Raw genomic sequence first — 26164 nt, forward strand, 5'->3', positions numbered from 1 at the left:
ATAACAAAAACAGTTTGCCTGCTTTTTTAGAGTGTGAGTGTAATTAATAAGTGGGACAGTTTATTTAAGACAGTGGTGAATTTTCTATATTTTGAAGATTAAATCTTAATTGGTTGTTCTTCTAAAAAATGTGCTTTTTTGAAACCTATGAAAAGGACTTTTGTGAATATGATAAATCTTAATAGGTAAAAGTTGAAAAATATTCTGAAGACAAATTGCTTGCATTAGACTACTGATAATGGTAAATGCCTTTCTGCTTTGTACAATGCCTTCTTAAGTCTTAAGAGTGCCATTCATTGTAAAAATTTTAAGAATAATTTGAAGAGCATACAGTAATTATATTGTACCCTGAAGCACACTCTCTTGTGACCCTTTGTTTCTTTTCTTTTTCTTCCAAGAATGATGACAGTATTATGGATTAAAAAAAAAAAAAAGAAATGAAAGGAATTTTGTCATATTTCCCAGTAGAATTACTCAAGATGCATGCTGAAAAGAGACATAATGCTTATAGAACACAAGTTCTATGCATTCCCACAAATAAAAAATCCTAAAATGTCTGATTCTGTGGACCTTAATAATAGCCCCAGTGAGATGCTGATTTTTATAGCTCCTATGAAACTTGTGAAATGCACAGTGTTCTATCTGAGCAAAGCAAGCATTTCATTTAGTCTTCTGCTAGTTGGTTATGGGACTTGTTCAGGACCTCAGAAGTAACTAAATTAATGTATTATTTTTTTGTGTGTAAGAAAAGGGAAAGGGAAGAAAGAAGAGGAAAAAATGAAAGAAGTTGAAATTATGTCTGAAGTCCAGGATGAAATAAATCTAGAAGATGGACAGTGGCAACCACCGCCTGACTTCATGCTAATGAATTATATTAATGATGCTTCTAAAACAATTCTACCACTTCGTACTACTCGGGAACAGGTTGTGACTCTTGCACAGTGAGTACCTAATTGTATTTCCATAAATAATACAAATAAGTTGATTTGGTAAAATAACAGTTTTCTTTTCACAAGACAACTTTTTCAAGTTTGTTCTTTTTCCCACCCATAATTGGAATCAAAAACAGCTTTGGCCTGGTATTTTAGTATGATTTTTGATTTTAAGTCTCTTTCTTATTATTTTATTATAGTTCGTTTAAAGTACTTAAAGTATCATTTGCAACAAAGGGGTATAATTTTCTCATTCTGAAAATACTCATGTTGGCAGCTTCAGGTTTTTGACATTTATACATCTGTACTGAGCCTTTCCATTGAGCATTTCTGATAAATCAGGATTTCCAGCATTTTATAGTAAACTTTCCTGTTCGTTCTCCAAATGAATGCACAATGAAGACTGTCTTTAAAGTATTTAAAATATTTTAATTCTGAGAATTTCCTTTTATTACAGAGCTTGTTTCATGAAATATATCCCCTCTCATTCCTCTTCACACTGCACATATTTTGTGATAATAGAGATGACCCTTATTCTTAATTGTCATCTTGGCTGTGATAATGCCCTGAAGGTTGTTGAACACCAATCAAATGTTAGGAGAGTAACTAATGTTTTTTTTTTCCCTGGATTTTAAAACAAACAACTAGAAAGAAGCATTACTTACCATTATTATCTCACTGCTACTGGGATACAGCTCCGCCCAAAATTGCTGTGAACGTTCTGTTGACTCCATTGGGTTTTAGATAAGGGTTAAAAAACTGACCCAAATGCAAAAATTCTGTGTTCTGCAAGAGAAGGTCCAGATTCTCAGGAGATGCCTTTTTAATTCCCTGTGTGTAGAACTTTGTACAATTGCTGCTGTCTCTGCATGCACCCAGTTAGTGGGATGTAACCACTGCAGAAAAAAAGTCTAATTAACCAAACATTATCAGTGAAGAAAAAACTGCACAATAGTTGAGACTGTTGCAACTTATGTCTGTTCCTTGCCTTAGGATCTTTCTTGCTCTGCAAGTTTAGAAATTCCTTGAGGTAAGAACTCTCTTGTATTTTGTTTTCTATACCAAAAGCACAAAACATTTTTAAAAGGGGTTTTCAGGTGCTGCTATCATTAACATCCAGATGATTTAATAGTGCCAGAACATTGCAATGATGTGTGTACAGACAGTTGTTATCAATGTGTGATTCATTAGTAGCGCTGGCCACTCAGCATAGGCACAAATCACTGTCGTCTCCAAGCAGTGTGGTTTCTTTCATCTTCTCCTTAGTTTAACCTTTACTATCTTAGCAGTTTCCTGGAGAGTTTGGCGTCAGATCCCACTGAGTCTCTCAAAATTTGTTTTTTTCTTTTTACTAACCTCATTTTTAATGAAGCAGTCCGCTATGATATGAGGAACATCTCTGTTGATTGCAAAATTAGACAAGACAGGTATTCATCCTTAACTATCCAGCTGTGTATAAACTACACTGTCTTTCTCAAGGAGGAACTCAAATACTCCTTCAAATCCACTTTTCAGACATACAGATGAAATATTTGCATGGTGAAACGATTATCAGGAACTGAAGTAGAATGTTTTCTGCAGGATTTGTATTCGTATGCTGCATTTTCTGTGTGTGCCTGGGTAGCATGTGCTGAATTGTCAGGGAAGGAGGAGGCAACTGCAGGAGCTCAGGCACATCCATGCTGTGTTTGCTGGAGGAAACCGGCATGGGTTCGGGAATGCAGCATGGTGCTGTCTGCCTCCTTTTAAACAAGTGCAGCACATCTTTGTGCACATGCAGGAGTGGTATGCATGTAGGCTCAGGGGCCTTCGCTCCCTTTATTGAGAGCTGGCTGTAGGCAAGAGCCAGCACGAGATTATTTTGGATCCCTTTGCTTCTTCAGGCTCACGCTGTAATTCCCAGCTTCGCAATACCTCATCCAGTCTGCTCAGCAATAACTCCCTGTGCTGCTGCTACCAGCACCTCCCTAGGCCCTGGATTTTGAGAAATAAGACCCCTTGAATTGTTTTGCATGCATGTGAGACTAAAACCTGTTTGCATATGTTTACTATGGAGGCAGTGATGCAAAAGTTTGCTCCCGGTCTGAGATAGTGGCTGTTGTGTCTGCAGTACCTTGTCCAGAGTTACAGCCTTCAATAATACCCACGCTTTCAACTGAGGACACTGAGAGGGACAAAGGTTTGTGCATAGAGGAGCTGTGGCAGAGGGGAGGTGAAGGTGTGTGTGAGAGGAGGTAGGGACGTAAAAATCAGAGTTGGATCCTATTTGTGCACAGTCACTCCGAAGGCATTCTCTTGGCAGTGTTTGCATAGCTTCTGGGTTCTGATTTTCTCTTTCTTTATTTAAACTATTTTTTAAGGATAAAGACAACCTCCTGCCCAAATGTTGGTTTTGGTATAAGAAAGCACATAAGAAAACACATGTGGAGATTGAGGTACCCTTTCTGGATGTAGTTACTTTCCATGTTGGGAATGTTGTCTGTGACGTTCTCATGCTTTAATTAAAATTTCAAACAAATGCTAGGGCTGGGGATTGTACTACATTACTCGAGTAATCTGTTAGCTGCAGAGATGAACATTAGTTTCTGAACTATTTTCTCAGTGATTTCAGTTTTGATGTGGATGTTTTCTGAGTATTTGGTGCCCACACTAGACCTCTCCAGAATCACCACTGGCAGCTTTGACTTTGGTCTGTGATATTTATATTTACAGTTATGTTTAACTGTAGATAATATTTAAAAAAAAAAAAGAAAAAGAAAGCTACCAAATAAAATAATTACAGCATTCAGAGCAACAGTATTAGAGTTGTATATATCATTCTCTTATTGCTTCTGTACCTTCCATTTTGTGATAAATTCAAGAGGCACAGTAGATTTAATTGATCCTGGTGTGCATTGAAACAGGTTTGTTGCAGACAAAATGGGTGGTGCAATTGAAAGAGACAAACTACACGATTTCAGCTGGGAGCTACACATAAGTGAGATAGAATTTGAACTGAAATCCAACATTGTGCCTATTGGGAAAGTTAAAAAAGGAACATTTTACCACAGGGCTTTACTTTTCAAGGTATGTTAACGTTTACTTTACAACGTGATGTTATTTTTGCTAAATGGATAATTAAAGCTAGAGTATACTTGCATCAGTGTAATCTAATATTTATATTAATGTAATATCTTGTGTATATGTCCAAGTCTACAGAAGTGTATACATATTTTACTGGCAAAATTGATTTCCCAGTGAACGAAAGCCAGCATTGCTTCTTTTTGTAAACATTCTTTTTCTCATTAAATTGTCTTAAGTGATATCAGCAGAACACTTGATAAATGGCAAAAAGTCAAGATATTTGTTTGGTAGTCAAAACATTTTATATTTTCTGTAAACTGTAAAATATTGAATTATGCAGTTTCCTGGGGGATTTTTGGATGCTGCAAATGTAAATATGTTGGGACAGTTTCTATTAATTATCTGTCCAGTATTCTGTGACAATGCATAACAGCTCTTATGTTCCAGTTGCATAGACTAGGAAGCTTTGTTTTTTCCTCTGTCTTCATGTCAGCCTGTTTATCTGTACCCTCCTTTTTTCTTGGCTGTTGGGTAGCTGGCCTCTTCTCCTTGGATGAAAAGAAAAAGAGAAGGGCTTAGACACTAAGTGGGGAGGACCTAGGAAATCGTATAGAAGAGAGAGAGTACAATGCAAAATATATGACATTCATGGGGAGAGAGAGTTCCTGACATACATTGTGGAGGTATGAGGGAAGGAATTAATTGTGCTGAAGCAGTACTGGCATTCTCTTACCCTCCACTGTCCTTTCACCATTATGTTTCCAAAGAAACATTTGCAGGGACAAATCCTCTCTCTTAAAGCCACTGCAATCTCAACATGGAATATCTTTGTAAAAAGTAAAAATCTTTCAGGATTTTATTTCTTCACAGCAGATGCATTCTAAGAAAGTGGGTTTTTTTGTATCTGGAAGCCCTTGCAGCACTGCTGGGGACAACGTAAAGCTGAGGCCATGGAGGCGTTCTATCTAGTTCACCTCACGTTTCATTGCTTCATGCACTGAAGGTGCTGAAGAGCAAAGAGCATGCTTTGGAGTGAAGCAGCAACCCTAAATTTAACGCTGATAAAAATGTTACCTTTCTACACTTAACAGTGTATACAAAGTATGCAAGGTACACATATCATTACTTGTGTTAATGGTTCTTCAGAATATTGTGCAGAACAGAGTCTTCCAGGAAGAAGAATACCTTTCAGTGCAGTGTGGGATATTGGTCTTCATTTGAGATCTGAAAGACAGGCTTATATGTTGGTGTCTGAGCAGAGTAAAAATGAATAGTTTTTATGCAGTGCATAGAATGTAGTAGAAACAGCATCTATAAGCAGTCTGTCTAAGCACAACCAACAGTAAATATTTGCAGTTTGGAAATACCATAGATATTTACACAGTCTGTATCAAGAAAGCTCTTTATGGTATTTCTTTTTCTTTTTAAGCATCACTCACTATCACACAAGCTAATTGTATTAAATGATTAACACCTTTTCTTTCTCTTTTAGGTGATGGCAGACAGACTTGGAATTGGCTGCAGTTTAGTTCGTGGCGAGTATAACAGAGGTTGGAATGAAGTTAAATTGGTTGATGACTCTCCTCAAGGAGTAACTGGGCTTCTGCTTCCTCCTCACGAGTATATTGTAGATCTAATGTTTGTGCCAGGCTTTCTGATGAAACAAGAAAGTGTAGAGGCTGATCAGTACAAATATATTTAATCACACCTAAATTTCTCAAAAATAAGCATTTTAAGATGATTACATGCTATTATTTAGGAAACAAAAGGGGATTGCAGTCCAAAGAAAAAGCATATATTTCTACAGTCATTTGCTGAAAGATGCTCTTCATTTTCTGAGAATTCACTTTAGATATCTGCATTTGGTATATTTTTCTAAACATAGAATTAAATATATTTCACATAGCCAACCTCAGTTCTTAGAAATTAGGGAGGAAGTGGAGGCTGTTAATATTGGTACTGTATTAAGACAGAAACTAAAATTTAGTAGATCAAGAATATTTCATATGTTGTGCTTATTAAATAGATTTAAATTATTTCCAAACTGCATTTTTTTTCTTATTGTTCTTCAACAGTGTACTTTCTGCCTCTGGGGAAAACATTCCATTTATATTTCTTGGGACTTGCCATAATTATGGATAATATGCTCTATGTAAAAGTAAATACTGTTTGTCTTGGCACAGAGAAGAGGGATGATTGATAAATTAGTGCTTGCAATCTCCCTTTAATTTCTAGCTCTAAGGATTCTATGATTTTGTGATTTCTACCTTTCTAATGAATGTGAACCAACAAAGCAGCAGACTGAAGGTGGTGGTGCTAGCAGTGGGATTTTGATATGGGAGGACCTAATACCTTGACCCTGCACACTTCTCTGTTTGCTTGTTCTGCATGTATAGAGCCTGTTACGGCAAATAGGATTCTAAGTGGATAATTCCAGTCTTTTTAGATCAGTTTGCTGGCTCAGAGACATTTCTGAGGGGTGCTTCTGTAGCTACATCTAGCTACAGAAAAGGATTCTTCAATTTTCCCCAAAGTATATGCAGAGGCAGCACAGATTGCTGGCAGCAGCAATACCAGTGTTTCCACACTTCCCCTTTGTCGCCCTTGGTCTCTGATCAGTAGTAAAGCATTCAGGCTAATTTCCACTTGTTTTATCTTTATGTTAGCAAGGGACAACTGCTGTCTAATTCATGGAATTAATGCATTTAAGATAGTTTCTGATTTTACTAAACAACAGCAACAGCAGAAGACTTCCAGCATGGGAGCAAGGAGGACCCCGGGAACTACAGGCCGGTGAGTCTCACCTCTGTGCCTGGGAAAATCATAGAACAGATCATCTTGGATGACGTGCTTGATCACGTGAGGAAAGGGCGTGTGATCTGTGATAGCCAGCACAGCTTCACCAGAGGAAGGTCATGCTTGACCAATCTGGTGGCCTTCTATGATGGAGTGACGGCATCAGTGGACAAGTGAAAGGTGACTGATGTCATTTACCTGGACTTGAGCAAAGCCTTTGACATGGTCCCCCACCACATCCTTATCTCCAAATTGGAGGGATGTGGATTTGATGGGTGGACCACTCAGTGGATAAGAAACTGGTTGAAAGGCCGCAGACAGAGGGTGGTCATCAATGGCTCCATGTCCAGGTGGAGGCCAGTAACGAGCGGCATCCCCCAGGGGTCTGTCTTGGGACCGGTGCTCTTTAACATCTTTATCAATGACATCGATGACGGAATCGAGTGCACCCTCAGCAAGTTTGCTGACGACACCAAGCTGAGTGGTGTGGTCAACACGTTTGAAGGAAGGGATGCCATTCAGAGGGACCTCGAGAGGCTAGAAAGGTGGGCCTGGGTGAACCTGATGAGGTTCAACACAGCAAAGTGCAGAGTTTTGCACTTGGGCCGGAGGAATCCCAGGCATCCATATAAGCTGGAAGGAGCGGTCCTTGAGAGCAGCCCTGTGGAGAAGGACCTGGGGGTCTTGATAGATGAAAAACTTAATATGAGCCAGCAGTGTGCCCTTGTGGCTCAGAAGGCAAATGGTATCCTGGGCTCCATCAAAAGAGGGGTGGCCAGCAGGAACAGGGAGGTGATTGTTCCCCTCTACTCTGCTCTTGTGAGGCCCCATCTGGAATACTGCATCCAAGTGTGGAGCCCCCAGTACGAAAAAGACAGGGAGCTGTTGGAGAGGGTCCAGAGGAGGGCCACAAAGATGATCAGGGGACTGGAGCACCTCCCCTATGAAGACAGGCTGAGGGAGCTGGGCTTGTTCAGCCTGGAGAAAAGAAGGCTGCGGAGTGACCTCATTGCAGCATTTCAGTACCTAAAGGGAGCCTACAGAGGGGAGGGGAATCAACTCTTTGAAAGAGTAGATAACTGCAGGACGAGGGGAAATGGTTTTAAGTTGAGGGAGGGGAGATTTAGGTTGGATGTCAGGGGGAAGTTCTTTACAGAGAGAGTGGTGAGGTGCTGGAACAGGCTGCCCAGAGAGGTTGTGGATGCCCCGTCCCTGGAAGTGTTCAAGGCCAGATTGGATGGGGCCCTGAGCAGCCTGGTCTAGCTAGCATTAAATGGGGAGGTTGGTGGCCCTGCACGTGGCAGGGGGGTTGGAGATTCATGATCCTTGAGGTCCCTTCCAACCTGGGCCATTCTGTGATTCTATGTCACTCCTTCAAACTCTATACTCCCTTGCAGTGTGGAAATTGAACGCTTTCCCCAGTAAACATCAGTAACTGTTTAACTCTGGACCTGAGAAGGATCCAGAGCTTATGGAGCAAAACAGATGTTTCTTTTCAGATCCAACAGGAACTTTAAAAAATATATATATGTGTGTATGTATGTGTCTGTGTGTGTGTGTGTATGTATATATGCATATATATATATATATATATATATATATGTATATATATATAAAACTTGGCTTCAGGCAAAAACAAACAAGTCTTTTGTTAGTGAATATGGATTTGGGATGATGTATTAATTCACCAATAGCTCCTCTGCATGAATCTGAACCTCTCCTATTATGTGACTCCCTTCTCCAAAAATCCAACTTGTTATCAACACAGTGTCAAAATGGAGGCTGTGCAGAGGCAGCAGGCTTTTACGGGCTAGTGTGCCAACTTGGTTAAAATAGAAAAGTGCATTAATACACTCATTATATTCATAGCTCTCATGGTGGTTTTTACAAGAGCCATCTCCCCCCACAACTCACTGCAGTACCTATTTTCTTCAGAGAACTTGAAAATAAGCAAAAAATTCCCCAGGCAATGCAAAGCCCCAAAACAGCATGCATAGAAACCCTTGTATATGCCATCACAGCAAAGCAGCAGAATAAAGGATGGCAAGAGTCTGTCTGCCCAAGTAGCCTATCTCCAGTAATGATCGATAAAGCAAAGGTTAAGAACACAGCACAAATACACTTCTCCAGCAGTTTGCAGTTCAGGGGCTGCACATAACGCAGATGTTACCGAGGGGAGGATCACAGGGCTCTGCTCCAGCACCTTTCCATGAGCTTTGCGAGACTGCTGTGGGGTGTGATTGTTTCCTGCTCTTCACCAGTATGGCCACTAGAGCAGAAATTTCCTGATAAATGAAAAGCTCTTCAGCCCTCTTAATGAGCTAATTATTTTTCTATTATAAAAATGCTACCTCTGACACTGAAAGATATCAGGTATTGTGGGATGACTTTACCTGGCCTTCTTTGTCCACTATCACCGGGCAGAATTCATACTTCAGATACAGGTGGTGTATGTGCAGCAATGCCAGCAATGTGGGGGCACAAATGCACTCATGTGTGTCTTTGACCTATAAAAATGTTATTTGTAGGACATAGCAGGAACTCATGTGTTGGAGGCTCAGTTAGCTAGTAAAAGCTTCTTTCTCATTAAGGAGGGAGCCTATTTGCATGCTAATTAACTAGCCTGCTCTTCCAGCTCATTGATGTTTCACTGACATGCTGAGATGCCATCTATGGAAACTGTGCGCAAAGCAGAACCAAAGACAGCTCCTGCTTGAAGCTGAATAAATGCTGAGGGACATTTATTTAAGGCAAATGGCAGGCTGGAAGGTCTTACCTCCCCAGGCTGGGCAGCCACAGCCAAAGACCTGTTTTAGGCTATGAGACAAAAAGCTCACAACTCTTTAGTAAAAGGCTCTCCTAAAAAGTGCAGCACTGTTTGGTTGTGCAGTATTTTCTAGTCTTCCAAAATCTGCCTACTGCTTCCCATCACTCCCTTGTGACTGCTGCAGAAAACTGCTGAATACAACAAACTCCTATATGGATTCTGTAGCATGCAACACATTCCCCTTTGAGGTGCTAGCATCACACAGGCTTTCTCCAGAGCACAGTGCTGCCTTCCTGTGGAGCAGGAGTTTCTTCAGGGAGCTCACACCCCTGCTGCAATGGGCTGAGCACTGGGGAACCAGGGAGCTTCCAGCCTGCAGGCCTTGCTCTCTGCTGCTTTGTTCTTCTCTCTCATGCTGTCTCCATGAGATGTCCCTAAACTATCTCATCGTTTCTGATATTAGTTTATTGTGTTAAACTATGTCCTTCAACAAATGAGCAGCTCTTTCTAGTTATAAAAAGATATAAGGATTTGGTGGGGAAAATTTAAAAAAAAAAATCACCAAAAAGTGTAATAGCAATGGAGTGTATTAAATTCCTTTTTAATTTAGCTTCTCTGCACAGGAAGCTTTTAGTGACAGAGCTTGAAAGGGGAGTCCTTAAAGGCCAGGTGTCAAAAGGATATTCTAGAGTCAAAAAGACTTTCAAAATGTCATTAATTTTAATTGGCGTTAGGGAACAAATTAGAAAGGATATAGGTGGAGTTCTGCTATTTGTCCCAAGATACAAGAGATTTTGTTAATGACATCTAACATCTCAAGTTGAAAAACTAGCATGTTTTCTGATAAATAGGCTCTCTTCAGACACAATTTACCTGCAGTAGATTGCTGCTGTCATACAGCCTCTTCTCCCAGGTAACAGCAATAGGATGAGAGGGAATGGCATTAAGTTGCACCAAGCGAGATTCAGGTTGGATGGTAGGAAAAGCTGGAAAAAAAAGAAAGTTTTCCAAAGCCCAGGGCCAAACAACTCTTTTTGAGATACTCCCATCTTCCTGACCTGACCCGTGTGTTGTGAATTTGTCCTTTTTGGTAGACTGGTTCCTGGACAGCGGCAGCGGGTGCTCAGCCCCTGCTCTTGCAAACCAGCAGCACTAAGGTGGAGATGAGTGAGCAGCACAAAGCCAGGGAATGACTCCACGTGTCTTCAAGTGAGTGAAGGGGTTTCACTGTGAATTGGAGGAAATTTTAGGGAGAAAGAGTTTTAGGGTATTTTTCATCAGCTTTGCTTTGTGCTTCTCCTGATTAGAAAATGCATTACAAGTATGTCTTTTGGGGATCATCTGAGAGAGAAGGAAAGGTTTGTAACGGCATTTATGTGAATCCCAGATTTAACGATACAACCAAATGAATGAGAGGGAACGAAGCCTGTTCTGGTGAGCCCCGTTCCTCAGGAGCTGCCACTCACCAGGGCACTCACCAGGGAGGAGGAGAGCTGTTGCTGGGGAACACAGCCCACTGGAGGGAGGAGCAGAGCTTACCCTGCTCCTCAATCATTTCTATTTCACTTTTTTATGATACAGTCGTGAATTAGTTCTTTCTGCATTTGTAATTAGAGAGTAGAGCAGATGGTCAGGGTTTAGTTCAGGGTGATAAATCCATTAAGATAACCTACAGGAAGCTGCTGCTGCAGCAGTTGCCAAATAATTACTTGATGTTTTGTTCAGGCTTTCGGCACTGGGTGGAAGGAGAAGCAGCATGGTTTTTTACTGCCTGAGTTATAAAGGATGAGAAAACACCCACATGGCTGTGGGGAATGTGTTATTCCTGGCCATGTGGCTCAAGAAGGATGAGAGGGAATGGACTCAAGTTGCACCAGTGGTGGTTCAGGTTGGGTATTTGGAAAATCTTCTCTGAAAGAGTGGTGAAGCACTGGAATGGGCTGCCCACAGAGGTGGTGGAGTTACCATCCCTGGAGGTGTTTAAAAAAAAAAAAAAAAAAAAAAAAGGGTAGATGTAGTACTAAGGGACATGGTCTAGTGGGCAGTGTTGGTGGTAGGTAGACAGTTGGACAAGATGATCTTAAAGGTCTTTTTCAACCTTCATGCTTGTATGATTCTATGAACAAAAACTGCCTAAGCATGGATTTGGGTTTGCAGAAGGATATTTGTGTGATTTCTGCACCTTAGAGCTCCCTGCCTGGATGGATGGTGACACTCATCTCCAGAGCTGGTAGCTGGGGCAGAGCTGGGCTGGGGTGTGATCAGAGCTATGATGAACATAAGCAATCTATGCACCCCCTTAAGTAGACACTGAGCTTTCTGGGGCGGGGGGGGAACCCATTCCTCAGCTCAGTGTGTCCATGCACCACAGTCAGAAGGCATTTGTAGCAATAAGCCAGCTGAATCACAGTTTGGGGATAATTTACTTTAAATTTTACATACTGTTGCTAGGGGAGACTTTCAGCTGCTTCCCCTTGTGCGTAATGGGAAAAAAAAAAAAGGAAAATTAAGTAACAACTTAATTGGCTTTTATAGCAGTCTGCAGGGGAAGTGCAGGCCTGTTCTCTGCCTAGCTACAAAGCACGGTGTGTGCTGTAACCAGGGGAGGCCATATTACTGGCATGACGGGACAATGATTTTTTTATTTAAAAAAGAAAAAAAAAAAACAGAAAAACAAAACGTCTCAATTTGGGGGCTGCTTTCTGCCTGGGAAGGACTTGTGAAGTGATTGGAGGCTGGCAGGTTGAGCACTGGGTGGAAAAGTGGCTGGCACAGCCAAGGAGCTGCTGTTCTGCTGCCTCCTCTCACCTATGTTCTGCCTAGCGAGCAGGGCTGGCAGCCAGTGCAGTGCAGGGCCAATGGGGTGCAGCAATGGGTCCCGCAACGATGGGCCCTGCAGTGATGTGTGCTGCAGAGGGTGACGCAGCTGGTGACTGCAAGATCTCAAATGTGAAATGAGGTTGTTGGCATTAGCTGGATCTGCATGTCCTACCTTTGTGCTCACCGTGATCGACAAGCCGCTTGCAACTGCGTTCTGGGCAGTAAAGAGGACGGTGATGCCAGGGCTGACGAGCACGGTACCTTCTGCTCCTGCTGCTGCCCTGCTTGCACAGCCCATGTGCTGCAATGCTATGCAGAGCACGAGGAAGAGGGCACAGCAACAGATCTGCCTTGTTTCTTTTCTCACTGCCTCCAAATTGTTGCATTTTGCAGTAGAATCAGCAACAGACAGCAGTAAGGAAGATATTGACAGACCATTTTTTTTATTGAATCTTGTCTTCAAAAATTCAACCAGCGGTTAAATCAATGTCAATTACATTAAAACACACACGTTTCAAGACTAATCACTTTCTCTTACTCTTCTTTATTTCCTGGTACCTAAGGCAGAGCCGTACTGACCTGCCTGTTGGGGGCTGGGGACAGGGCCAGTGGCAGAGAGATGCAGATAGCACACCACCTTCAAAATTACTTGATCAATATAGCAAAGAGCAATGCTTGTAATGTGCATTTAAGAGAGTAAAAGCATGAGCATTTCTGCATGCAGACCCTGGCCTTGCTCTCTGTAAAACCAATCTATAACAGCCACAAACAAATGTCTCGACAGGATTTTTTTCCCTGGCACCAATTAGTGTGCATACTACATCTTCTGGCTGCAGCACAAATTCAGCTGTAGTCTGACAGCAGTGAGAGGTGACTGACGCCTGCCCAGCTCACTGCTTTGGATGCCCTGCTTGGACCAGAGTGTGTTCAAACAGAACTGTTTTGAGCAGTATAGTAGCTCAATAGCTGCTGGTCACAATGCTGATCTTTTTGTTCACAGTGTGATTTTATTTGCTTTCAAAGTTTTTCTTAACTCTGTCCGTGTTTTTTATTCCCTCTGAGGACTGGCCTAGGATTCTTTATGGTTCTGTCTGTTTGTACATTGCATGTGCTCATGTTACACTTGTCATGGATTTAATTTGATTCTTGTACTCAGTAGTGCCATCATTCTCAGTCTTCAGGAACCTCATTCTACCCTACTCCAAACAAGCTAAAATTATTGTTGAAAAATTTTAATATAAAGACACTATTCAAAAATACCATTCAGAGATCTATGGCTGTGGCTCTCTGTAAAACCAATCTATAACAAAGTGTGTGGGAGGATAAGGATGGGTATGTATCATGGCTGTCACCTGCAGTGGCTCTGGAATGCATCCCTGAACAAGTGCAGAATCCTAAAAAGCAAACTGTATGTTTCAGAAATATTCCCTGGTCCTGGCAATGCCAAAGAGTTATAGCTTGCTGCACTTTTCATCATCCGAAGGGCCAAGGAGTAATCGGCAAAACTCACTCACATTTTAGCAGTCCCACAAGGCTAGTGCAACAGTCCAAAGGAGAGTGGAGAGTGGAGGCTAATGAGGTTATCATGGCCTGAATGAAGTCGTGCCACTACTGAGTGCTGCCATGTTGGATGTGCTAGAACTTCAACATGAACTGGAATCAAAGGCAGCCAGGTGGTATGCCCCAGGGTGCTGCAGGGAGCACAGGCACTAAGCATGCTCCATGGGATGGACTGTGAGAGCTGTGCCCAGGCCCTTGTCTGCACAACCAGGGCACTCATTCCAGACTGCAGATGGAGGAGGAAGGTCCTTTTGCAGAGCTGCTTTGTGGAGCCCTGTACCAGGGGTTTGGTGCTTGGAATCCTGAGTGTTTTGTAAGTTCCTCGGAGGTGGTGACTACAGCACTGTAATCTGGGTGGGTTATGTCTGACTGGTCTCCAAGTTTCTGGGGCAGGGGAAAGTCTTCCCTATTAATCCGAAGGCATCCCTCCTTCATTTCTTTAAGGTTGCTAATAATTATTCTTCAAAGCCCTTGTTTTATGAATTTTTGCATGTTTTCAGTCTGATTCCTACATGCTTGATCAGGATGGTGATTGATCTTTAAAGACCTACGCTACTGACTTGTCTTTTTTCTCCTGGGATCTATCTGAAGAACATGGAACCAGGAACACACTGCCATGTGTGCAGTGCACCCTGCCCAGGTAACATCCCCTTGATCTTTCAGCATCCTGGCCACATCCTGACTGTGCCAGGAGGAGCTGTGTCTTCATGGGAGGAATGGAAAGCTGAGTTAGCAGAGAGGAGCAGTCCCTTGGTGCTGGAGTGCTACCGGTGAGATTTCCAGGGTGCCACAGATGCATGCTGTGCCTTTTCCCCACTGCTGAGTCTCCAGTAGCCAGCAGTTATTGCACCAGGATCTGCATTTTTCTGCTGTTGCACTCGCTACTCTCTCTGGCTTACAAGTTCTCCATTTAAGAGGTCCCTGAGTTACAGACCACCACAAAACCCATGTGTCTGTGCTGGGTATCACTGCATGCTCGCTCTGGTTTTGTGTTTCCTATAGCCATCTCCTGGTGCTCAGGACACTGGCCTTTCCTCTGCCTCAGCACAGCTCTTGCTGTTCTCATTGCTGCCCTCCTTGTACCAGAGCTTGAGACCTTGCAGCCACTCCTCCTTCTTGCTCCCTAAATTAATTCCCATTATTTTTGCCTTTTTAATTGCATTTACTTTTAAAAACTTGCCTGTGAATGACTGTGCCATTAACCTCCGTGCTCTTCACAGTACTGTATATTTTGCAACTTCATTAAAGTCTGAGTAAAAGGAAATAGAGTGCCTGAGTGTAGGACATGCAGATGGTGTTCTGTTCTCTGTAACTGAACCAGAAAGGACAGTTCCTCAAGAAAAAACATCCTTTGTACCTTTCCAACTAAGATGTCAATGAAATATGCTCGATATACCCTTTTTTGGTGATTCTTTTGTGACTACTTTAAAGGATGCATCATACATCAGAATATCAGATGGAAAGCTGAGGGGTAAGATATCTGGGTAGTAAGGGGTGGAAACATGCAATGGCTGTATTAAAATAAATAAATAAATAAATAAATATATAAAAGAAAAATAATGTTAAAATTAGAGGCTGATAACTGTAAATAGTTTGTTGTTGCTATACAAACAAACAAATTCCCACTGAGGGGAATTGCTTCTGCTGCTAAACTAGTAACCATCCGCCAATATAACGCCAACAGCCATGCTGCTTTTTGCAGCATCCTGCTCTCAGAGGTTACAGCTACTTTGTTTAAAGCATGAAATAATGCAAAACCTTGCAGGCTGATATAGGAGATTTAAAGAAAAAAGAAAGAAAGGGCCTTTTAAGGAAATTGAAAATGGTTAAAGTGTGCAAAGTGGCCTGAAAATATTTTTTTTTTTTCCATGAATGCATTACGTTGCAAAGGACACCAACAATCAGGGAAAAATGGTATTTGATAAGAGATTCATTCTTCGCTTATTTCCCAGTGCATTAAAAACGTCCTTTCTTTTTGAAATGCATTAGGTCATTAGCTACAGGTAAACACAAAGCATTTCCTACTCTTCTCCCAAGTATATATGGGTGTGTATGTATTTATACCTTAATTTATCACCTTCTGCTACCAAATTTTCATTTGAAAGAGTTAGAAATACATGCAACAAACCTCTAGCCTGTAGAGATAGCAAATTGCAGTGCTTTAATGAAATCTCAAACCCTGCCTGATCCATAAACCTACAGCTGAGATTCATACAGCAAAAAGCACTTTTTAGAATTATCTGGATTCCATCCACGATGACTGAAATAGGGATCAAAGTAAATGACATGTGCTGGAGGAATGGTGTGTTGAAGGCTAATCTAATGCATATGTTTAGGGAAAGTCCATTTATCCATAAATTAAGCGGTGAAATACTTCAAAGGACAAATATGATCTTGAACAGCAATATTTTGGGATACTAAAATGTTTCTATTAAGGAATCTAAGGGATGTTACCATTTGTAAAACCACACAGAAACCGTTTCCATGCAGACTGGTTTAACAGCTCTGAAGATCGATCCGTTAGCAGAGGAAAACACCTACAATGGAGCCAGATAGTGTGAGTGGCAAGTAAGGGATAGAGTCAGACAGGCTTGGACACAAAACCCGCAGAGTTACAGCAGAGAGAGCTTCCTGGGCTTTGCAGGGTTTCAGTCGGAGCCTGGTATGTCTTCCCTATGTCTGAATCAGCAAAGAGTCCTTGTGTCAGCAAATGAAGAATTCCTTTTGAAGGTAAAAGGAGAATTACATGAGTATGCACCAGGGAAATTCAGGGCGTGTGGGTGTTTCAGTTCTCCCAGATTACCATTTGGAAACCTGTGGCAAGCAGGCACGGGGTCTGAGGGATTTTGAAGAGCAGAGAGACTGCTTTGGCTGAAAGAAATAGGTTGGACACAAGGACAAGAATCTGCAGAGCACGTTTGCTCAGTGCAGCCTGCTCCGTGTTCTATTTCTCCCTGGTTTCATGGAGAGGGAGAGGAAGCAGGACATTTCTCATGTATCTTCACAGATCAGTGTAACAGCCTGCACAGGAGCCCCCACAGAAACCAGCCCTTGGTCACCTCTGTTTGCAAATCCTCTTTTATCTCCATAGTTACAGTGCTCCAAGAAAGCCACATCCGCTAATTACAAAATGCACGCTGAAGCTGTAATGCTGTTCTCTGGGTTGCATTTGTTAAGCTTGTTGGCCAGCTTGTTTATTGTGTCTCTCTAAAAGGCTCTTTTAGAGAAGATTCTAAGACTTGTCTTCACTGTATTAGGATCCACCAAAATACTCATGTTTCTTTTCACCATTGCTTTAAATCGTACATGAGTGATGTAATTATCTCCTATCACATCAAAGCTCCCGCTGGCGTCTCCGTCCACCACTAGGTGCCAGTAGGAGCATTGCTTTTGGGAGGCGGGAGGCAGAGCTGGGCGATCTGGAGGGGCCGGCTGGGGCTCTCCACGCATTTCTCGTAATGCTGTGTGTGACTCTTCATTTCTGTATCTACGTCATCTTACAGCAGGGAGAAGGGAAGAGTAACTCTTTGCTTGCAATTCACTTACCGCTATCAGTATCTTTAAAATGATGGGATTTTCACATCTCTGCCTCCTAAACCCCCAAAATATTTTCTGATCCTATTTACGAAATGCTTTAGGTTTTAATATGCAGCTGAGCAGGGTTGGTAATCCTGCACATTAACAGGAGGCACACACAAGGGGACAATCTGTAGTGCTTTTTCTTATGGCAATGGATAGCTCTTGGCAAAGCAAATCTTGTGCTGACAGGATTTTCCCATTGGTGGGTTAAGCTTTGAGCAAGGCCCTGTTTTATTTACCAGCTGGGCAGTGGCACACTGCTGGCTGTACACAGAAGCCCCCAAGGAGCTGGCTTGGTGGGCCAGCACAGCCACTCTCCATACCCACTTTGGTTTTGTGTCACATTTTGTTTCTCATCATAAACTCTGCTCTCAGAGGTTGTGTTCCGTTGTGCCAGGCTTTGAGCTGCAACTTCACAGGTGTAGTTCAGCTACCAATGCATTTAGTCACTGGAAGAAGAAAATAACTTCTTTCAAGCTTTGTAACATACCAAACTGTCAGCGAAACAGAAATGGCAAAAGCTCCTGCTGTGGGTTGATCGAGAATTCCCTTCGGAAAAGAGATTCCAACGCAGTTCAGTGCCAGTGAGAAAACTTTGACAGTGCCAAATATTGTTAATATTAGTACATGATGAAGAAAGAAGCTAGAGCTCTTATTAAAAGCAGATGATTTTGTGGCATCTCTGTTCTTAATGAACAAGAAAGTCTGGTTTCCACTATAGTTCAGAAAATAAGTACAATTATGGGACTTGTTTTCTGAGGCATATGGTACTTGTGGCAGACGTGAAAGCAATACCAATATTGGGATATGATCAGACAATGTGCTGAGATCTACAGGAACACAAGTTGTCTTCTTTGTGACACTGAATGAATCCACCTGAATGCAGAGAATGGTGGCAGTGTTGGAAAAATTCTGTCCCCCTTCCTGATATAAAAGATGTACATGAATAGAGTTTTAAGTGTCAAGAGCATACGGTTGGTTTTGAATGGAGAAAATGATGAGACTGGTGAGAATGTAGCTGTTCAAACAGAGCTGAAGGCTGGAACTTAGAACATTTACTCAGAGAACCTCAGATGAGCTGCTGGAAGGGATTTAGTGCAACCATTCATCCCATTACAGAGTCAGTGCTTCCTAATGCAGTCCAACCAAATATTTGCTTAAAATATTCTTAAAATCCACATCCTCATGATGTGATGAGGTGGATTGCTTATGTCTTCCAACCATTGGTTAGGCCCTGGGGAAAAGGCTGGGTTCTCTTTGCAGCAGTGCAAGCTGATTGCTGTTTGCCCTGCAAACATTGTTCTCTCATTACATAGGAGCTGCCCTTCTAGCACAGTGTCTTTATTCCCTGTCTTCTCCCTCCTAGACTAGAAAGGGCCAACCCCTTCAATCCTTCTACTTTATGTGGTGTTCTGCAGAGGCTGATCCTTCTGCTGCCCTGTTTCCTTTCCTTTCAATCGATCCTTTTTCTTGAAGCACAGTACAAAGCTGGACATGATGCAGCAGCTGGGCCCAACCTGCCTCAGCAATTGGAGACTGTGTGGGTGCTCCTGCCTACACACCTTCACCTCTCCACAGCCCATGACCCACACACACATTGTGACCTGCTGTAACACCCAGGGGCTTTCATAAAGAACTTGCCACCACAGCCATTTCTTCCCAACCTTACATCTCTTCTGTTTATTACTTGTTAAGGTGTAAAGTATGCAATTCAGGTTAAGGAATTGCATCTTCACTGGATTGATCTGCTTGCCTAACCAACTGTTAATTAAGGTTGCTTTTTATTCTGTTACTCTCCTCCAGTGGTCTTGCAGCCCCTTCTAGAAGCATTAGGTATCATCTGTGAACGTCAGAGGCGCTCTTCATAGTCAGTTACCACAATGTAGTTCATGTTTGCAGTAATAACAGGTTTGGGGTTTATTTTCCCATGATGCAAGAGACCTTTAGCCTAAGCAGTCCTTTCTGTGAACCATAAAGGCAGAGCCCTGAAGAAGAGCCTAACTAAAACTTTTAGGAAATGGGACCTGTGGAAACATGGAGTCTTTCTTCTTTTAAATCAGTGGCTTGCATTCTGTGTCCAGTAGCAGAACTGAAGTAGGATTTGCTCCAGGAACTTCCTCTTATAAAAATAATACTATAATAATGTAATGATCTGTGTAGTATCATCAGACTGCTGTTATCACTTGTGTGCTTCAGAATCTGAAAATAAAAATGAATGTGAAGTTTTCTGTGTTTAGGGAGAAGAAAAAAACAAAACAAAACAAAACAACAACATTAAAATACATATTCAGTAATGTGATCCTTTTGTTGAAAACATGCCCAGCCTGTTCTTCCTTGCACAAGTTTGTAAATACTTTGTATTCCTCCAAGCATTGTCACTGTGGTTTGCTGTAACAGGAAAATAAATCATTGAGCTTTCCTGCTTTCAGATTTTTTTCAGCAAAAATAATCTCTAAGTCAGAACATCAGCTTCATGAAACTGGCTGGGCTTAAATGCCTCCCTGCTGAGAGTTACTAGGCAACATCTCATTTGGCTTCACCTATAACAGGCTGTTTCCATTCTCCCTAGCTCTGTTGCCTCAGTAATAAAAAGGGTGTGTTCACTTACTTAGATTTCTGCGTCCTGGTGTAGTCTTAAAAGTGTTTAATGTCTTTAGAAAGCTCTAGTGCACTGAATTTACCTTTCCACTTAATTCTTGTGTCTTTGGAGCTCTGCATTTTTTCTCATTCTCCCTGTGCTTTCTAAGCAATTTCGTAACTTTTTTACAAACATCAGACAGGCATGGTGATTATCATAGCCAGCCTAAAACAGAGCTGCACCAGAGCCCTGGAAGGTGTGAAGCAGCAAGAATAGCTGCATCTACTGCTGTGGCACAGTGTCACAGCTGGCAGTGGCTGCATTGCCATCAGAGGTGGCTGGGCTTCTGCGTGCAGCCAGGTGCTGGCAAATCAGGCAACACCTGCCTGAGTACTGAGATTTTGGCTGGGGTATCAAGCTGAAGCTCTCCTCCTAGCTGCACATGCATCCTGTCATGTGTTAACACAGAGTATCACTTATCTGGGTGGGATTACTGCAGGGTAATGACAGGGGGTTTAAATTTCTCTTAAGTTTTCCTTAAGGCATGCACAGTCTTTGTGGAGATCAGCATAGATCAACATAGGTGGATGAGAACTGGCAAAATAAACACTTCCTACCTGTGCTCAGGGACACCAAATCTCGCTGACACCTTCTGAAGGTGAAAGAGTGAACGCCATGCCAACAAAATAGACAGTGGAGCAAAGAAACTACATACCACAAACACTTGAGTGCAAATTGCACTCAGTTTAGCATGTTGAATGTAAGCAGCCAGCAGAGACCACCTGTAGTGAGAACTGTCACCTTAGTATTGCCTGGGAAGCTTGCCTGAGTGAGAGAGCATTTACACCTGTAAACATCATAGTGCACAACTGGGTGCTGGAGATAAGCAGCTGCTGGAGCCTCTTTACTCATACATCAGAATAACCTGAGAAAGTCCTGTAAGGCTCAGGTTTGGTTTGTTCAGTGTTAATTACAGGTATGTAAACATATGCACAGTCCCATACCTTCACAGAGAGCACCTGGCCTACAGTATATTGGTTTATCACCAAGCAGCAATATTCTGTTGGCCCAGAGAAATCAGTGAGCTAAGCAACTTTATTCTATTTATTCAAATTAAAGTAGTAGAAGAAGGTTTGGTTCCCACTATATTTGTAAAATTAGAGTGATGGCACACCACCTTTTAGAGTGGCTCTGCCCTGTGGTTTGAAGGAGCTATACTGAGAGACATTCTATATCCCACCCTGAACACTTCACTGTACCTCTAACCATGTTTAGATGTCTGAACATACCCATGTGTATATGTCAGTAGATGAATAGGGAAAATGATCTATCTTTGTAAGCATGGTCATCCTTTCTACTAAAATGCAACCACACGAATAAATGTGAAAAATTGAGATAGTAGGTAAGGGAGGTAAGAGTACAAATTTCTTCAATTATCTCTCCTGATGTTTTGTTTGTTTGGGTTGGGTGTTTTGGTGGGTTTTTTGATTGATTGTTTGTTTTGGCAATCTGCCCCTCATTCTGTGCTGCATCACTGATTGGAAATGATTGCACAGTGACCTCGTGTAGCAGTGCGGGTATAAGACATGGCTTTCTTCATCCCTCTTTTTGCTAAATTATCACTTGCAAAAAATTATCTGGATCAAATGTGGTACTATTTAGTACTCCTTTATAAAATCATCTTGTATTTGAGCATGTCTCCTACAAAGATGCATTTATACAAACTGATTTTATGTCTATAAACAGAGCTCTTGACATTAATGGTCTCAATCCCCATGTGATGTGAACTGCTGGACTTTCAAGACCTCTGATCCTGAGATCTTTGGGATGGAAATGGGATTATTTACAGTACCAACCCCAGCATGACAGACCTAGCTCAAGGCCCAAGGTGTTACGATACACTATAAAAGACCATCATAGGCTACAAGAATTCCTTTGTGCATCTTCACTGAATTTGTTCCATGATAGCAAATAAAGAACAGTTGCTTCTCTGAGCTGAATATAATCTGCCAGGCAACTGTAAATCAATGTTCCATCCTTTACATGCAAGAAGTCTTTCAACATTGCTATTTCATTAATAAGTTTCAATGATGATACTTTTTCTCCCATTGTGTTTTTAAATAACCTTTTAACAAACTCTAATTTATTTTTCTATATGATTCTCAAGAGATTTTGACTCCTTAAATAAACTATTTCAGACTTTCCTTAGTCCTTGCAGCATCTCTACAAGTAAGTAATTATTCTCAGTTTTGCTGAGGGAAGACTCAATGAGAATAACTTCACTGACTTGCTGAAGACTGCAGCCAAGCCAGAATTAGACTGTGCAACTCCTAATGGTGTCCAGATTTTCAGACATTATTTTTCTAAAATTTTTTTGGCACTTAATTGTTTGGAGAGGGTGAATTATTGAAAGAGAGGAGGTATAATTTAGCTCATATTTTTCTAACTGTGGTATCAAAACTACACAGCTAAGCCAAATAGGGCAATGTTGGCTATAAAGAGCAACACTTGATGTCTTTTTCAGAGCAGAGGTGATACAGACTTGGTTGGGAAATCGGCGGCTGTAACTTCTAGCTGTACTGCATATTTCCATGCAGCCCAAAATGTATTGTATTTACTTTATGTATTTTATGTACCAAGAAGATGTACTTGATAATGATGTACTTTATGTTCTAAGCCAACTTTAGGTAGAAATGGTGTGAAGCAGATTGAAAACAAGGAAGATACAGTTAGGGAGGCAGTGTGGCTTTCTTTCTGAGCTCAAAGAGAGACAAGGAAAGAAGAAGCAGATTACTCCTTTATTACAAGCAGCTTCACCCTCCTTTCACCAGAAATGTCCATTATGTTATCCATGTTTCCACAGAACTGCAGTGATGCTCTGTCCTGTGGCACCAAGCTGCAAACCATTTGGATTTTCCTTCAAGCTTGTTGACAACCTAGCCTGATTGTGGTTAGAACTGGAGAAGGAAGACTTCTGGCTTTTGAGCAAGATGGTGAGGGCTTAGCTAGTCCTCATGTTGGTATTTCCTGTTCTTCAACATAGGTAGAAGAAACGAGTCCTGCCAGCACACAGCTGAACTGCCTCTCTCTACTACTTAATGACTTTTTGCACTGGGGAGCCAAGTGTTTTACAGCCACACTCCTGTGCCTTTCCCACTTCCTGCCTTACCCATGCCATGATGTGTGGAAACACGACACCCATAGCATGCTGTGTACTGCTCAGTACCCCATCACCTCACAGATTTCACAGCTCTTTATGCATAAATAACGCCCAGCCCCAGCCTTTGAGGCAGTGGTAAGCCACATGTCACAGAATAGGAAGCTGAGGGACAGCTGTGGGAAGTGACTCGCCACAGTTCCCTGGGGCAGGGCAGGAAAATCTAATTACAGAAAGGATTCTCAAAAGCTCTCCAAGTGTGAGCTGCTGCCAAAATTCACAAAGGCAAAGTAGCTTAAAAGCAAAGCCCGTATTGAAGAAATGGCCAGATTTTTTCAAGACTGAAAGAATTTGTCTCAAGGCAGGTGTGTCCATGGGGACTGGTTTTAGTAGCGCTGAGGAATGTGTGTGGAAGGGATTGGCAGTATGCCACAGGGCAGAAGAAAGAGAAATTCATGCTCATTATTATTGTTCATTTTGCTGTCTTCTCTCTTTCTCTCCCCCACCTCCCTTTAGCCCCATGGTATCCTTCCTCTCTCCTCTCTAGAAATCTCTTTGTGATACCCCCCCAAATCTGTCTTTCTTGTCTGAACTCACCCTCACCCTGTGTTGGAACTGTCTTAGCTTCCGTCCCTCAGTCCACTTCCCCTGGTGCCAGAGATGACCAAACACACAGCCAAGTGCTCACATCTGAGTCAGCAGCTACTTGCATGCACTGGGGGTGGCAGTGGGGACCTGGTCTGCAGGCTGCAGAGGGGTTGGTAGAACAGGTATCAGATGTGCTGCTTCAGATTCTCTTCTCTGCACAGACAGTTTGTCAGCATTTACAAAGCGATTTCCTGAAAAAATGTCATTTACAGAGAAGCTGCTACAGAAATTGGGGGAAAAGATACAATTCAACAATGATGCTTGAATATCCTGCTCAGTTCTGGAGACCAAGGCTCTGCTATCCCGATGCATCACTGAAATATAGAAATGTGGATCGGAGCTGGGCTCAGATGTCATTTCTGAAAGACCAAAAGGCAGGTCAGGACATTTATAATGGGAAGAAGGAACAGGAGAAGATATTCTGCACAATTCATAGAATCTGAGAATCATAGAATTGTTTGAATTGGTAGAAACTTTTAAGTGTCATCTGACCCAATTCCCCTGCAATGAACAGGGACACCTACACTAGATCAGGTGCCCCATCCAGCCTGACCTTGAGTATCTCCAGGGATGAGGCATCCATCACCACTGTGGGCAACCTCTGCCAGTGCCACTTCACCCTTATTGTTAAAAACTTCTTCCTTATATCCAATCTAAATCTCCCTTGGTTTAGTTTGAAATCTTTTCCCCTTGTTCTACCATCACAGATCCTGCTAAAAAGTAGGTCCCCTTCTTTCTTGCAGCCCCCTGTAGATACTGACAGGTCATCATCAGCTCTCCCCAGAGCCTTCTCTTCTCCAGGCTGCACAGCCCCAAGCTCTCTCAGCCTGACCTTGTAGGGAGGTGTTCCATCCCTGGGATCATTTCTGTGGCCCTCCTCTGGATGTGCTCCAACAGGTCCGTGTCTCTTCTGTACTGAGGACTCCATATCTGTACACAGTACTGCAGGTGAGGTCTCACAGTGCAGAGTAGAGGAGCAGGATCACCTCGCTGACCTGCTGACCATGCTTCGTTTGATGCAGCCCAGGACACAGTTGGGTGTCTGAGCTGTTAGGGCACGTTGTTGGCTCATGACCAGTACTTGTTAGGAAAGGGTCAAACATAGCACAAAGGAAGGCACTAGAGTCCAAAAGAAATCATGAAAATTAGTGGTTTCATTTCAAGAAAGAGTCAGAACTCGGGGATGACGAGATGTCCAGTAAGAGTGATTGTTGGCAGCTAGAGAGTGAGCTCTCAGGAATGGGGTGCTGAGATCAATCCTTCCTGATGTGACAGTCTCTCAGGGAGAGTTTTGACTGAGCTATGAGATACCTTCACATTTTCTTGGACTGCTGAAGGAGAAAGCCTTGTGAAGGGCTAGGATTTGAGTAGAGCTAGAAGCAGATGTTCCTGCTTGGGAAGTTTAGGAGATTGACCACACTGTTAATCAGAATACCAGGTGCAAAATGAACCCTCACACATCCACTGCCCCAGGAATGACCCTAATCCCAATCCAGAAAATCTTCACTCCCTATTTTAGGCTTTACATTACCTCTTAGTCCTGGGCCTCTCCTGAATGCACTTGGGTATTCATGCTTGGGTCCATTATGAATAAAGGTCATTAAACCTTGTCATGTACAATGTCTAGCTGGAGTTTCCTTAGGCCCCCAGAGAAGGAAAAAAGGGGCTCCATGACACTTCTCCTTGGCAATAGTCCAAATAGCCGCTTGCCTCTGGGCTTGGGCTGTAAGAAGGGCATTTTCCAAAAACTGATCGCATGTAACTTTCAGTGACCTTGTAGCCTTCGCTTTACTTTTATGAATGAATCTCTATTAAAAGCAGGGGGTAAATGTTTTTTCTTTGTCCCTCTTTCAGTTTACAAATTTGTCTTCTCCTATAGCCAGCTGTTAAAAGATTGGTTCTGCCCCTGCTTTCACCTTTCCTGTTTTATCAGCTAAGACGTCAAACTGAGGCCTGACCACTTGGTGTTAAAGATCCATGGCTCTTTTTGTAAGGCAGTGGCCTGGCCAACTCTAGACTCTAAATGCTGCCTTGTCTTACAGTTTGAGTTAGCCTCTCACACCCTGAATTGCTAGGCGTTGTTGCCTTGAGCAGTGAGCAGCTTCTGTGTCTTAATTCAGGGAGGACAGCAGTTAGGCAGTAGGTGAAAGAAAATGCATGTACTTCTGACTTCCTAGTGCTGCTAAGAGGCTTAACTTTTTTAGCTCCTGCAAGTTGTTTGTTTGACATCCACTGTTGAAAAGGACTGTAGAAATTCCTATGAT

General features: G+C 42.3%; 1 protein-coding gene across 7 annotated transcripts in view; it reads left to right on the forward strand.

Annotated features, from left to right (window-relative positions):
- ARMC3 (armadillo repeat containing 3) overlaps positions 1–15437 on the forward strand; it is a 64912-nt gene extending 49475 nt beyond the window's left edge. For 3 of the 7 annotated variants that reach the window (XM_090142939.1, XM_090142937.1, XM_090142938.1), the window contains 3 exons: positions 747–941; positions 3836–3998; positions 5488–5989. In XM_090142939.1, the coding sequence (XP_089999065.1) occupies positions 747–941; positions 3836–3998; positions 5488–5697 (568 nt within the window). In that variant the 3' untranslated portion in view covers positions 5698–5989. Of the gene's footprint in view, positions 1–746; positions 942–3835; positions 3999–5487; positions 6789–10652 lie in introns of those variants that run through there. The other 4 variants (XM_031614354.2, XM_031614353.2, XM_031614355.2 and 1 more) reach the window with 2 other exon arrangements.
- The last annotated feature ends 10727 nt before the right edge of the window (positions 15438–26164 follow it).

Source organism: Phasianus colchicus, chromosome 6 (assembly GCF_987193195.1).
Source record: "Phasianus colchicus chromosome 6, bPhaCol1.hap1.1, whole genome shotgun sequence".
In the NCBI taxonomy this organism is placed as follows: Eukaryota; Metazoa; Chordata; class Aves; order Galliformes; family Phasianidae; genus Phasianus; species Phasianus colchicus.